The sequence below is a fragment of the Bos grunniens genome, chromosome 8, assembly GCF_055505025.1.
Source record: "Bos grunniens cultivar Pamir isolate PY7600 chromosome 8, Bosgru_T2T1.0, whole genome shotgun sequence".
NCBI classification, from domain to species: domain Eukaryota; kingdom Metazoa; phylum Chordata; class Mammalia; order Artiodactyla; family Bovidae; genus Bos; species Bos grunniens.
The window spans coordinates 90,932,198-90,945,750 of record NC_141172.1 but is presented as its reverse complement, the minus strand read 5'-3'; the positions used below and the strand labels follow the sequence as shown (position 1 = coordinate 90,945,750).

At 41.3% G+C, this 13,553-nt stretch overlaps 1 protein-coding gene across 7 annotated transcripts in view; it reads right to left on the bottom strand.

Annotated features, from left to right (window-relative positions):
- Positions 1 to 13,553, bottom strand: part of RNF20 (ring finger protein 20) — a 39,638-nt gene that overhangs the window by 12,128 nt on the left and 13,957 nt on the right. The window contains exons 1-7 of one of the 7 annotated variants that reach the window (XM_086315758.1): positions 13,431 to 13,547; positions 12,215 to 12,369; positions 9,318 to 9,392; positions 6,446 to 6,613; positions 6,179 to 6,326; positions 5,844 to 6,026; positions 1,310 to 1,428 (exon numbers count right to left, since the gene is read on the bottom strand). In XM_086315758.1, coding sequence (XP_086171884.1) covers positions 1,310 to 1,428; positions 5,844 to 6,026; positions 6,179 to 6,326; positions 6,446 to 6,562 — 567 coding nt within the window. In that variant the 5' untranslated portion in view covers positions 6,563 to 6,613; positions 9,318 to 9,392; positions 12,215 to 12,369; positions 13,431 to 13,547. Of the gene's footprint in view, positions 1 to 1,309; positions 1,429 to 5,843; positions 6,027 to 6,178; positions 6,327 to 6,445; positions 6,614 to 9,317; positions 9,393 to 12,214; positions 12,370 to 13,086; positions 13,548 to 13,553 lie in introns of those variants that run through there. The other 6 variants (XM_086315759.1, XM_086315760.1, XM_086315753.1 and 3 more) reach the window with 6 other exon arrangements.

Sequence of the window (13,553 nt, the reverse complement as noted above, 5' to 3'; positions counted from 1 at the left end):
AGGTCAATGTCCCCACTTGATGAATCTGGGTCAACTTTGGTGACACAGTGGAAATGATGCTACATAACTTCAAGATGTCTGAAAGGCCATGCAGATTCTGCCTGGTATTCTTCAAGCACTAATTCTCTTCCTCTCAGGAGAAGCCAATTGCCACATAAGAAGTCCAACTACCCTGAAACAGCCATGATGGGGAGGCCACACTCCAGTGGACAACTGAGGAGAGTTCTTAGCTGACAGGCTGTATCAACAGCCAGCCACGAGAGCCATCATGGACATCAGGTCAGCTGAGCAAAGCACTGTGCCTCTCCAGCTTAGTATTGCTAAGATTTGGGAAAGGGCTGGTAAAGGAAGACCTTCTCATCTTGGCAGCACCTAGTTTATACCTTAAAACATGAAAGTTATACTATTTTTTTTTACTACAATCCAATTTCTTTATAAGGACCACTATACTATAACCCCTTTGAAGGTTGATGAGAAATATTATTAAACTTCCCAGATGATTCCCATGCAACCAGCCCAGGGTGTACCTTGGCACTGGAGTTTCAGAAACAGGGTATAATGAAGAACATGGGCTTTTAAGTTAAACAGACTGACATCTGAGTCACAGTCCAATCACTTTCTGGCTATATGCTCTCAGACCAGTCACCAATTTCTCTGAAAGTGTTTCCTTAGCAATGAGATGAGAGTTATTTGACTATGGGTGATAATACTCATAAAGTACTTAAGTGCCAGGCACTAAATACATGGTAACTATTAACTTATAAGCATAAGAGTTGGGTGGCCCAACTAAGGTAGGTCAAATTTCAGCACAAGGCTTATCACCACTGTGTCTTAGTCATTTTATATAAATACCCAAATCTTGACACAGTTTGCTTATGGCCCTATGTGTGTCCAAGTTTGGACTAAAAACCCACATTTCTCAAGTTCGTACATCGTCATAAATGCAGTATTTCCTACTGTTTAAATTTCTACCAACCCATTCCTCAGTAACACCGTACATGGTCTTTTGGACTAGTTTCATATTTGGGGGTTTAGTGTGTTGTTTTGCAAAACTTCATGATGGCAATTCTTCCTAAAAACTAAAATCCTATAATGTCTATTTAAACAAAGTCAAAGAGAAACATTTGATTCCTTCCTTCCCTTAAACCTTTCCTCAGGCTTTGATTTCTCAGAGTTGGTTGCTTTAACCTGCCCTTCAAAATATCAAAGCAGGCTTTCCAGAGTAAGATGACCTGTAGAGCACTTAGTACTCTGAGTCAACACCTGGCACAGCCCACTGGAAACCGCCACCTCCTTTCTGGTCAAGTACCTCCTGAGACATGGTGCAATGCTTCTCCTGAAGGAGGTCTGTCAGTTCTTGCAGCCTCGTGTTCTCTTGTGCAAGGAAGGAATTCAGCTCCTGCACTGCTTCCTCCACCATCAGACTGTCTGAGGGAGAAGAACTGTATTTTAGTTTAGCAGCTATGGTGTCACATTTTACAACTGTCTATCCCGCCAAAGCATTCATGTGCCAGCTCACTTCACTTTCCTGGAAACTTAACAGCTGGCTTTTAAGATCTTCCCATGACAGATTAAGTACCCAGGCTTGCTTAGAGGGCTCAGTCCTTATTAAAGCCCTTGCTTAAGAAAACCAGTCAACCTTGTGCTTCTGCAGAGTTAGACAGAGGCAAGCTCACCTAACGCCCATCCTTTTCTATGAAACCAAAATGCCTTGTGAAAAAAAATGGAGGGTGTCCTATAACTTTATTCAGATAAGGAATGGTCACCCCAAAAAACTGCATTTTAGACTTGCAGACAAGACAGAGTATCTCTAATCAGTCTCAGACTTAATAGTGGTAAAATTCTGTTTTCTAAGGCTATCACAAATTCCTGCTGCTGCTGCTGCTGCTGTTAAGTCGCTTCAGTCGTGTCCGACTCTGTGCGACCCCATAGACGGCAGCCCACCAGGCTCTGCTGTCCCTGGGATTCTCCAGGCAAGAACACTGGAGCGGGTTGCCATTTCCTTCTCCAATGCATGAAAGTGAAAAGTCAAAGTGAAGTTGCTCAGTCGTGTCTGACTCTGCGACCCCATGGACTGCAGCCTACCAGGCTCTTCCGCCCATGGGATTTTCCAGGCAAGAGTACTGGAGTTGGGTGCCATCGCATTCTCCAATCACAAATTCCTAGTATTCACTAATAGTGACATGAAGCCTCTCTCTATTGGCAGAGAAGGGAAGGGCACAGCAGAGAACAGCAATTTCACTGTTCAAATGGGCATCTATAAAATCATGAAGAATAAAAAGCATAGGGTTACTTATCATATTCTGGAATACTATGCTAGATGTACTCTGGAGGCTCAAGAATTGAAATGTATAGTGTTATTTACAAAGAAGGAAGTACACCTATAGAACTTAACATATCAAATTAGTATGCTTAAAATTAGAGTCATAAATACTATAGCTGGAATCCTCTCAGGTGATACTGACCTGATACTCTCAGGTCATATACTGACCCTAGAGACAGTTATCAGGAAGTAAAACTGGCATCACTCTTAGAAATGTAACACAGGTCAGTCATGTGGTAGTTTTCACAGTTTTCAACCAAGATTACCTACATCACCTGGAGAACCTTTAAAATTAGATACTTACCTAGGACTAGGGCCAAAAACTCTCAAGAGTGATTCTGATTCAAAACCTAAGGTAAGAAGTTGGGGATGAATTTTAGTCCTCTTAATACCCTAAGATATTGAGAACAGGGCCCAGAATATAATAAGAGCTCAATAAATATTTAGTGACTTAATAAACAAGCTAATAAATGCAACTCTATTGAATCAAGGGCCAAATAAACATGAGGGAAAAATGAACCGCCAAAAGTTAGAGTTGATGATACAATTCACACTTCACACATCTTTGTCTATTAGAACATTCAGCTAATCGATGGCAACCATCTTTCATGTTATAAATAATAGCAACTTAGCAGTTTGTAACTTGTACTGAATGTTTTTACTTTTTAACTTGACCTCTACCTTAAAATGCATGCCACCAAAAGGCATAATTTTAAAGTACCATTTAATGCACCATTCTTTTTAGCTCCTTTTTAAACACAGTAATTCCTTTCTTGATATTCATTTATAAAATCAAGTTTATCAATGAGACAGCCTCTGCATATGGCATTCTGTCTGATATAATATGCACATGGATATACCATATCTATTATGCATTATGGTATATCCATGTGCATATTGTTTAATAATACATCCTAACTATTCAAGTAGAGCTAAGGGAGAAAGAAGTAACATACAACTCAGCTTGCATTAGATGACAGGGAAGATTTATAGCCATTCATTCACCATTATATAAGCTCCAACTAGACACCAGAAACAGGGCAAGAAAATGGAGAAACAAAGAGTAAGGCAAGACAGTGCACCAAGAGACATAGCTGGGAACACACAAAGTAGATATAATATATGAGCACAAAAGTCTGGGAGGACACAAATACTACTATTTACAACGGCTATCTCTGGAAAAGTAAGATGGGAGGACTTTTGTGACTTCTGATTTGTATATCTTAAAACAAGTATCCATTATAAATAATAAAATACAGAAACACACACACTATTAGAAAAACAAAACAAACTTTTGAGCACAAAATTTTACCAAGTCCTTAATATGCCTCTCCTTCTAATTCTATTGATTAACTTGGCCTAAGTATCTTTAAAAACAAAATTACAAAGTAAGAAAATTCTTGTTTTTCCCAGCCAGTGATTCAACCGCCATTATATTTGAAGTATCTCTCTCAGAAATGAAAGGTTAAACATCTTAATGACAATCAGAGAAATTAAAATATTACAACTAGGCCATGATTATTATTTAAAGCATGAAGTCAGGACATTTAGTAAGATGCAACCTAGCTACACAAGTACTTAACTACATTATACAAATGTAAGTTTCTGCATTAACTCTGAATAGTAATATAAAATAGAAGTTTTATTTCAAATAGACACTTTTCCATTCATGTATCTTGTTTTACCTTTTTAAACATTGACATCTAACAATTCTAAAACCTGAGCCAACTTTGTTTGAAAATAACAAGAGATAACAGAAAAACAAAAAACAAGAACAGATTAAAACTGACTTTAAGACATTTAATTAAAAATAAAGATATAGCAACTCCTGCAGCTAAATTCCAGAAAAAATAAACGACCCAATCAAAAAGTGGGCCAAAGAACTAAATAGACATTTCTCCAAAGAAGACATACAGAGGGCTAACAAACACATGAAAACATGCTCAACATCACTCATTATCAGAGAAATGCAAATCAAAACCACAATGAGGTAACATTTCACGCCAGTCAGAATGGCTGCTATCCAAAAGTCTACAAGCAATAAATGCTGGAGAGGGTGTAAAGAAAAGGGAACCCTCTTACACTGTTGGTGGGAATGCAAACTAGTACAGCCACTATGGAGAACAGTGTGGAGATTCCTTAAAAAACTGGAAATAGAACTGCCTTATGATCCAGCAATCCCACTGCTGGGCATACACACCGAGGAAACCAGAACTGAAAGAGACATGTGTACCCCAATGTTCATCGCAGCACTGTTTATAATAGCCAGGACATGGAAGCAACCTAGATGTCCATCAGCAGACGAATGGATAAGAAAGCTGTGGTACATATACACAATGGAGTATTACTATACACAATGGAGTATTACTCAGCCATCAAAAAGAATACATTTGAATCAGTTCTAATGAGGTGGATGAAACTGGAGCCTATTATACAGAGTAAAGTAAGCCAGAAAGAAAAACACCAATACAGTATACTGCTGCTAAGTCGCTTCAGTCGTGTCCGACTCTGTGCGACCCCAGAGACGGCAGCCCACCAGGCTCCCCCGTCCCTGGGATTCTCCAGGCAAGAACACTGGAGTGGGTTGCCATTTCCTTCTCCAATGCATGAAAGTGAAAAGTGAAAGTGAAATCACTCAGTCACATCCGACTCCTAGCGACCCCATGGACTGCAGCCCACAAGGCTCCTCCGTCCACGGGATTTTCCGGGCAAGGGTACTGGAGTGGGTTGCCACTGCCTTCTCCGGTATACTAACACATATATATGGAATTTAGAAAGATGATAACAATAACCCTGTATGCGAGACAGCAAAAGAGACACAGATGTATAGAACAGTCTTTTGGACTCTGTGGGAAAGGGAGAGGGTGGGATGATTTGGGAGAATGGCATTGAAACATGTATAGTATCATATAAGAAATGAATCACCAGTCCAGGTTGGATGCTGGATACAGGATGCTTGGGGCTGGTGCACTGGGATGACCCAGAGGGATGGTACGGGGAGGGAGATGGGAGGGGGGTTCAGGAAGGGGAACACATGTACACCTGTGGCGGATTCATGTTGATGTATGGCAAAACTAATACAATATTGTAAAGTAATTAGCCTCCAATTAAAATAAATAAATTTAAATTAAAAAAAAAAAAAGAAAGCACAGCTGGTTACAAGTGGACATTAACTTTGCCCTTCTAATTTTTTTTTATAATTCTACTGTTTCAAGAAAAGGTTGGCATAAAAAGTGATATTAAAAGCATTACATTTAATACTTTGTTATTTGTGCAAGACAAAATGTCCTGTGGGTATATAATATTCTCAGATTCCTTTCATAAACCCAACTTATCCTTTAAAATTATTAAAATATTTTTCAGATTCAAAAAAAATAATAAAAATAAAAAATCTTAAAAAAAATAAAGATATAAGTTTGAAAATAATAATAATGTGTAAGTTTGAAAACTACAAACTCACACACAAAGGTGAGTTCCTATTCCTCCCCCTCTGCTCCCCGTCTCCCGGGTTTTGCCTCACCTCCACTGTTCAGCTTCCGTGATAAGAGCTCCACCTTTTCTTGCAGTTTATCATAGACGGTCACAATCTGGGACACCGCTCGGCGGGAGGACTCCACGCGCTCCTGCAGCTGAGATTCCATCTCTTCACTGGAACTGCTGGCCAAAGTAGCAAGGAAAGAGAAAGCTGGCTCTTGCCCTTCCCCTGAGGACACAGGGGGAAAAAAGAAGCCCCTAAAATTATAAAACTGCAAATATCAAAATCTACTTTTTCCCCTCAGATGGAGGGCCTCAAAGCGAAGCCCTACTTCAAACACCCAGAAAGCATGCAGCGATAAACTTGTCACGAACACCCACCTCTCTCTCGGTCATCTTTCCGTTCTTGATTGCTATCAGAGTCTGGTTCTGGCTCGGGCACAACAAGGGCTTTTCTCTCTGTGAGTAGGTCTCCCAAACCTTGCTCCAGATCATAACGCTTAAGGATGATACGGATGTTTTCATCAAACTAGAGCAGAGGAGGTACAGTTATGAAGATACAAAAGGAAGCAACTTTGGAAATAAAGAGACGGCTACGGAGAACTACAGTGCTCAAACCAAAACCTGAGTAAATTAACAAGCTACTACCTGACTCCAGTAGCGGTTGACAATCAATAGTGAGGCATCATCAGTGGCCTGTCTTCGTTCCAGTTTTTCAATGTGTTCACGGAGTTCATCTTCGATGGCTTGCCGTTGATCCAGCATTTCTGCCAGTTTGCGATTTTTGGTTTGCAGTGTTCGAATGTCTAACTCCTCCTGCCCCAGGAAACCAATCTTATTAATCTCCATAAAGAAATTAAACATATCAGCTGTTAAACTCAACAAGGGCTAATAAGTGGATAAGAAGTAACAGCAGAAGAAATAAATGTATGTCTGTTATGACTGGAGGAAAAAATGACATACACAAATACACTACAATCTCGACCTCAGCTCACTGTTCTAGTCACATGTACACATACAAAACACTGCTCCTGGGAGGCTCCACCATCCAGCCAGATCACCCTCTACCCCAATCAGTCATCTGTCTCCTAAGGACTGCTCTTCATTCGTTCAAGACTTTGTCAACCAAGTTCTTCTGTATCCCAGTCCCTGTCAATACATCTAGTGACTTCAATATACATTTGGACATGTACACAAGCGCATGAGCCATCTAATCCTCTAGCATCTGTACTGTTAGCATTTTGAATTCCTTAACTTCAGTAATTACCTCCATCACTGTGCCAGACATTTCAAAAGCCATAGCCTAGATTTCTGTCATATCTGGAACTGTGCCACATCTGAAATCTTAAATTCCAACTTCCCATTCCCTGAATCTTCCATTCCCTGATATCTTTCCAGATATCTCATGACCTTATCCTAATATATTAGTCTTCATCTGGATCTCCAAAATATTGAGTTTTCTTCTTTCTCCTCTGTCTCCACTATCTTCCATACCTTGACTATACCCTATTGTATATTCCTTCACACTCCAACTTACTGGGCTCCTCAAGTTCTCAACCTTTAATCTTTTTATTCTATTTCTGCACACAAACCCTACTCTGAATCAATCCACATATTGGACTCCTCCATTCCTACACCCAGCATGATGAGACTTCTAGATAAGGTCATTAAACTAGGGAGACTGGCACCTTTATAAAGTGAGTTCTAACCTGAACAGATTTCATCATTTGTCCAAAAATGTTTCTTTCTTTAACAGGTGAACTAGCTCCTATTCTACATCAAAGCAGAGTCAAACTACGAAACCCTATCTGCTCTCAAATCACAGTAAGCAGGTGACTTTGCTTCCTATTTTAAAGAGAAAATAGAAGCCATCAGATGGAAAGTTCTTCAATTCCCCTTCTCCTAGATCCATTCACACAGTTTGCCAACCTATGCCCATACTCTAAAACCTCAACTTGTGCTCAGGATCACGTTCTCTTTTGTTTCTGCAAAAATGTTACTCCATCAATAACAGTGCACCCCTCTCAGTACCTTTAACCTCTTTCTGAGCAGAAGCTGGTGGGGGTGGGAGGGTAGCGAGTAGGGAGGAAGAACCTCAGGCAAACAAACAGCGTGTTGAAAGGATTACACTTTTACTTTACCTAGAAATTAATAACTATTTTAAAGTAAGAATCATTTATTAGAGCACCAATTTCTTGTTTCCCTTTAATTTTCTCTCTTCTATTTGATAAAACATTCTTGATACACCAAAATAGTCAACAGTTTCCCAACTGTACCAGCTTATGAATACTATTAATAAATGACATCTCTAACTTTTCTGAGTATCACCTTCCCCTTCTTACTCCACCTGAAACCTGGATGAGAACACTGTTTCCCTACAGGCTTCTCCAGTGGTGGCTGTTTCTCTCCCACACCCTTTGAAGCCCTGGGCCTGGAGACAGGCAGGTATCCTCCTTATTCTCCACTGCCACTTCTAAGCCACTGTCTATTTGCTCCCTAAAACCTCCTAGCTTTGCAGATTATGCCGCCAGTCTGGACCACCCACCACCCTGCCTTGCTGCACTCATCTACAAATGCCCACGTCACTTCTCCACATTTCCTGAAGATTTAGCACCTGGCATGTAATCACTCTCTCCACTACTACTCATGTTGTACTTCTTACTGATTTCAATTCCCATATAGATGATCTTTCTTGCATCTCAGATCCTGTACCCTGACCTCCTCTCCTCCAATGATCTTGTCCTTTTGCTCCCTCAGCCACCAAACTCCCAGTTAGTCTTAGTCTTAGACTTAGCTATACTTGGATGTTCTCTGTAAACTCAATTTCCAACACCTCATTCTCCACAATTTTGCAGCTCATTCTCTCTAGGTTTCTGACTCCATTCATTCTTCAGCAACTCCAGGATCTACACTCCAATGGTCCTATATCTTCATCCTAAACCTACGTCCTTCACTCCTCTTACTTCCTTGCTTCCTTCTTGCTGCTACTGCTAAGTTGCTTCAGTCGTGTCCAACTCTGTGCAACCCCAGAGACGGCAGCCCACCAGGCTCCACCGTCCCTGGGATTCTCCAGGCAAGAACACTGGAGCAGGTTGCTATTTTCTTCTCCGATGCATGAAAGTGAAAAGTGAAAGTGAAGTCGCTCAGTCATGTCCAACTCTTCGCAACCCCATGGACTGCAGCCTACCAGGCTCCTCCGTCCATGGGAGTTTCCAGGCAAGAGTACTGGAGTGGGGTGCCATTGCCTTCTCCTGCTTCCTTCTTAATCAAACTTAAATTCCATGACTGGTCACACTGTTTTATAACCTTCTCCTCCCTGACTCTATCTGTGCCTACTAAAAACCCCAACCTTGGTAACGTCCTATTCTCCACCTATATCCATGAAGCTGAATGTGACTAACAAAATAAATAAATAAAGCACCATGCTGACTGGCCTCAGTTTAAACTCTTTCTCGGTGCTGTCCAGCAACTCTACCCCATCTCTCTAGTCCATACTCTCTTCAAGATGACTACTTCGTACCTTCTCCTGTCTCTTCACACCTCCAAAACTTTCTCCCCCATCCTCACTCTCAGATGAGTCTTGCTTCTGATTTCACTGAAAAAAAATAGAAGCAATCAGAAAACCATGTCCACATCTATTACCCACAAGCCCAACTACTGACCTACTTATATTTGAACCCACATCCCTTGTGTTCCTCTCCTAGTTAAGGCCCCATCCCCACCTTGTGCATTATATTACATTCTCTCTTCTGTTCAAGAGAGAGAACAGAACCAGTAACTGCTTTCTCTTTCTCCTACATCATTAAGTTTATGCTTAGTCACTCAGTTGTGTTCGACTCTTTGTGACCCCATGGACTGTAGCCCACCAGACTCCTCTGTCCATGCGGATTCTCCAGGCAGGAATACTAGAATGGGCAGCCATGCTCTCCTCCAGGATCAAATTTATCCTATCAAATCATTTCGCAAATAAATAAAAATGCCATAATATCTCCTACTTTAAAAACACAAAAAACAAAAACTTCCCTCAACCCCCAATTTCCCTTGGGCTGAGGCCCCATTTTCTTGGTTCTACTTTACATCAACACTCCTCCAAAGCAACATCTCTACCTCTTTCCCCTAATTCTTCTCCTCACACATTCTCTTAAGCTCACTGTAACCAGGCTGCCATTGCCACCACTCCACCAATGCAGTCCTTGTTAAGTCTCCAGTGCAATTTCTATTACTAAATCTAAAGTCTCAGTCCTCCCCTTTCTCAACCCATCAGGAGCCCCTGATCAACTCCTTCTTGAAACTCTTTCCTCCTTTGGCCTCTGGGATCCCACCCTCTCTTGTTCTCCTCCTACCTCAGTGGCCCCTCTTCGGTCAGCCTCGTCTCATCTCCTTGACACGAAGTGTTGCTGCTCCAGGGCCCTGTTCTCAGACCTCTTTATCTATGCTTGTTCCTTACAGGAGAGCCTATAATCTCATGGATTTAAATTCCATCTACTATGCTTCAGAAATGTTCAGCTTTAGCCAAGACCTCTCCACAGACTGCCGATCACCTCATCCAACTACCTGTCTCATGGATTTAAATTCCATCTACAATGCTTCAGAAATGTTCAGCTTTAGCCAAGACCTCTCCACAGACTGCAGATCACCTCATCCAACTACCTGTCCACTCATAGGTCTAATAAATACCTCAGATTTATAGTCCAGTATCAAACTTATGATTCCCCCCAACAGCTCCCCAAAATCTGCTCCTTTCATATACCTCCCTAGCTCAGCTTGTGAAAACTCCATACTTTTAAAATCCTGGGCTCATCTTGCCTCCTTTGTTTCATACCCTTCATATAATCCACGAACAAATCTTGTTGACACTACCTTCACAATGGCCTGAGCCACCATGATCCTTCATCAAGATTATTGCAACAGTCTTCTACATATAGCAGACACTTTTTCATTCCATGCCAGACTTCAGCACAGCTCTGGTGGACAGCTCCAGTCACACCACCAGTGTTCCTTACTTGAAGCATACCATGCAATCTCAAAGTTTTTTGTTCCACAATCTCAGCTGGTTTACAACAGAAACCTTGAAGTGCAGAAGAGAAGTTATTGCCTTCAAGGGCAACTGTCAACCAGCTGGGGCAGGAATCAGTGGATGTGTGTCCCAGCTCCCCACCCTTAGAGAGGAAAAATAGGAGGGAGAAGAGGGACAAGGAACGAGGGAACAATTTTGTTAACTGAACTTCTGCTTATAAACTTAGCTCCCTTATGGTCTTTTCTCAAAACCTAAGTCAGAGCATGTTACTTCCCTGCTTAAAACTTTCCAGTGGCTCCTTACTGCCTTCTGGATAAAGTCCAAACTGGGATGAGTGTTTTGTGCATCCCTTAGCATATGTAGTTATCTCCGGGAAAAGCACATTTCCCACTCTATCATAACAGTCTATTCTTTTCTCAGTGCCAACCTATAAACTGAAGTCCAGGAGCTGTCCTTAGTGTAAAGCACAGTGTCTGGCAAATAACAGATGCTCAACAAATATTTATTGAATGAAAAAATTTCCCTAGGATGCGTGACGTGAGACAGTGCCAAGACAAAATCACCTGCTGGCAACAGGAGGCTGATGAATCCCAGACAGGAAACCCAGAAATTACACTTCATCAACAATTTACTCTGAGTGTTCCTATTACTCTCTGATCCTCAATTTCAAAAAATAGATACGGTTTTGTAGGTTATACAAATGTAAAGCATTTTTATACCATATCCCTATGGTTAAGTTCCAAAATACAGACTCCTTACCTATCACAGTGAGTTTATGGTGTCTAATGGACATATAACATTACTATACGTTTTTGGTGTATAATTGTCTAAAAAAATTGACAACTCCATAACAATAAGGATGATGTCTATTCTACTCACCATTATAGACACAATATCTAGCCCAATAAAAACTATTAATAGATAACATACTGAGTACTTACCATGTTAAAAAGTAATGTTCCTTAACAAGAACCCTTTCATTTCCTCCTCTCAAAACCCCAACGAGATAGATACTATGATTACATTTTACAGACAAGGAAATAAGAAGGCACTCTCTCAATGATTGATTTTGCTACACTGCCTCTTAGTACATGGTCCCTTAGTTTCCAATGAATGAAAAATCAGTGTATAGCTTTCCACTGCTAAATAACTACAATCAATGCTGAATCTGGCACCAGACTCTTCAAAGAATATGAATATACCCTTAAAAACAAAGATCAAATGTCATTATATTTCTTTTTCAGAAATGAGCAACACATCATTTCATCTACTTTTGGCTGTTTTATCTCCCTCTTCTTTTCAAATCAATTTCCCTTACTCCAAAAGGCTTCCATAATTATTACTTCTAGGTTGCAACTGACAGAAGAAAAGCACACTCTCATAGCATTATTTCCACATACCGTTGAAGAGACACCCCCAAGTTTAATTGTTTCCACCGTGGTCCCTGAATCTTCAACAGCTGTCTTCTTCTCTGGAGGCACAGATGTGCCAGGCTCTCCAGCTGCTCTTTTACTTCCAATTCCTGACATTGTGGCACAAGAAGATAGCTGTTTTCCTGGAGACAAAAAAAATCTTAGGTAAGATAGGCAAGGAGAGCAACTAGAGTCCATCTATGATGTAAAAACTAGCAACTTTTCCTGTCAATCCTTTAACCCGGGTCCATTAATTCCACACTTAGCAACATGATCCTCAAGTTCCTCTTGGAAAGAGAAAAGTAAATTGTGAAGTAAGAGTCGCAGCTGAATTTACAGAACTACAAAGTTCTAAATAGAATGCTACTAAAATACAAGATAATGGGCAAAAGATGAAGAGACTTAGAAAATTTTCAGGCATCTCATTTCCTGAAATGCCAACAGCTGAAAATATAGTTTGATTTAGAAACATAGAAAATCAATTAATTCTTTAGTGTTGGGAGAATCAGAGAGCTGGAAGAGACCTGGGAGATGTCTACTTAATTATTAATACTGAACAAGCCATATATCATCTCTGAGCCTCAATTTCCTAAAGCAGAAATAACAACAGTATATGCTTCCTATGCTCCTCATAAGGAATGAATAAGTACAGAAAGACTTTAGCATAAGGCCGTACACGAAGCAGGCACTCAGAAATGCTAACTTTCCTTTTTATATTTGCAGTTTCCTTATTTCTAAACGCTCTCCCCACCAATTTGTGTCACCCTAGAGAAGCTAGATCTGGGTGTGAATCCCAGTACTAATTCTTAGAGAGCCTTGGAAAGGAATTCTTGATATGCACAATGCAAGTGACCACATACTCTCTCTGCTCTACTCGCCTCCCAGGGTTTCGGAGCTCAAAAGAAGCGGAATAGATGCTAAAGCACTTTGCTACTGAAGGTATCAGCCCTGCCATCACCGAGACGACACACAACTCTGCTTCCAACTGAAGCTCCAGAAGGGTATCGGTGGCAGCGACCAGAGGGGGACCTGGCCTGGAGAGAAAGGAGGAGGACAATAGCCTCAATCCGACTCCAGAGGAGCCAAGGACCCCAGCCTTCGGAGAGGCCAATTACAGGCCCGGGAGAGGGAGGCCTTGGAGCGGAAGAGGGTGGGGATTCCCGTTGCCCGCTGAGTCCCGTCCCGCCCTTGGCCGAGATCTGACCTGAGTTCTTCCAACTTGCGCCGCCCGGGAGTGGAACTCGGGGCAGTTATTCACCAAGGTCCGAGTAGCCCTCCCACCTCTCACCCCTAACCCACAAGTGAAGACCCAGCGAAGCTTCCGGGA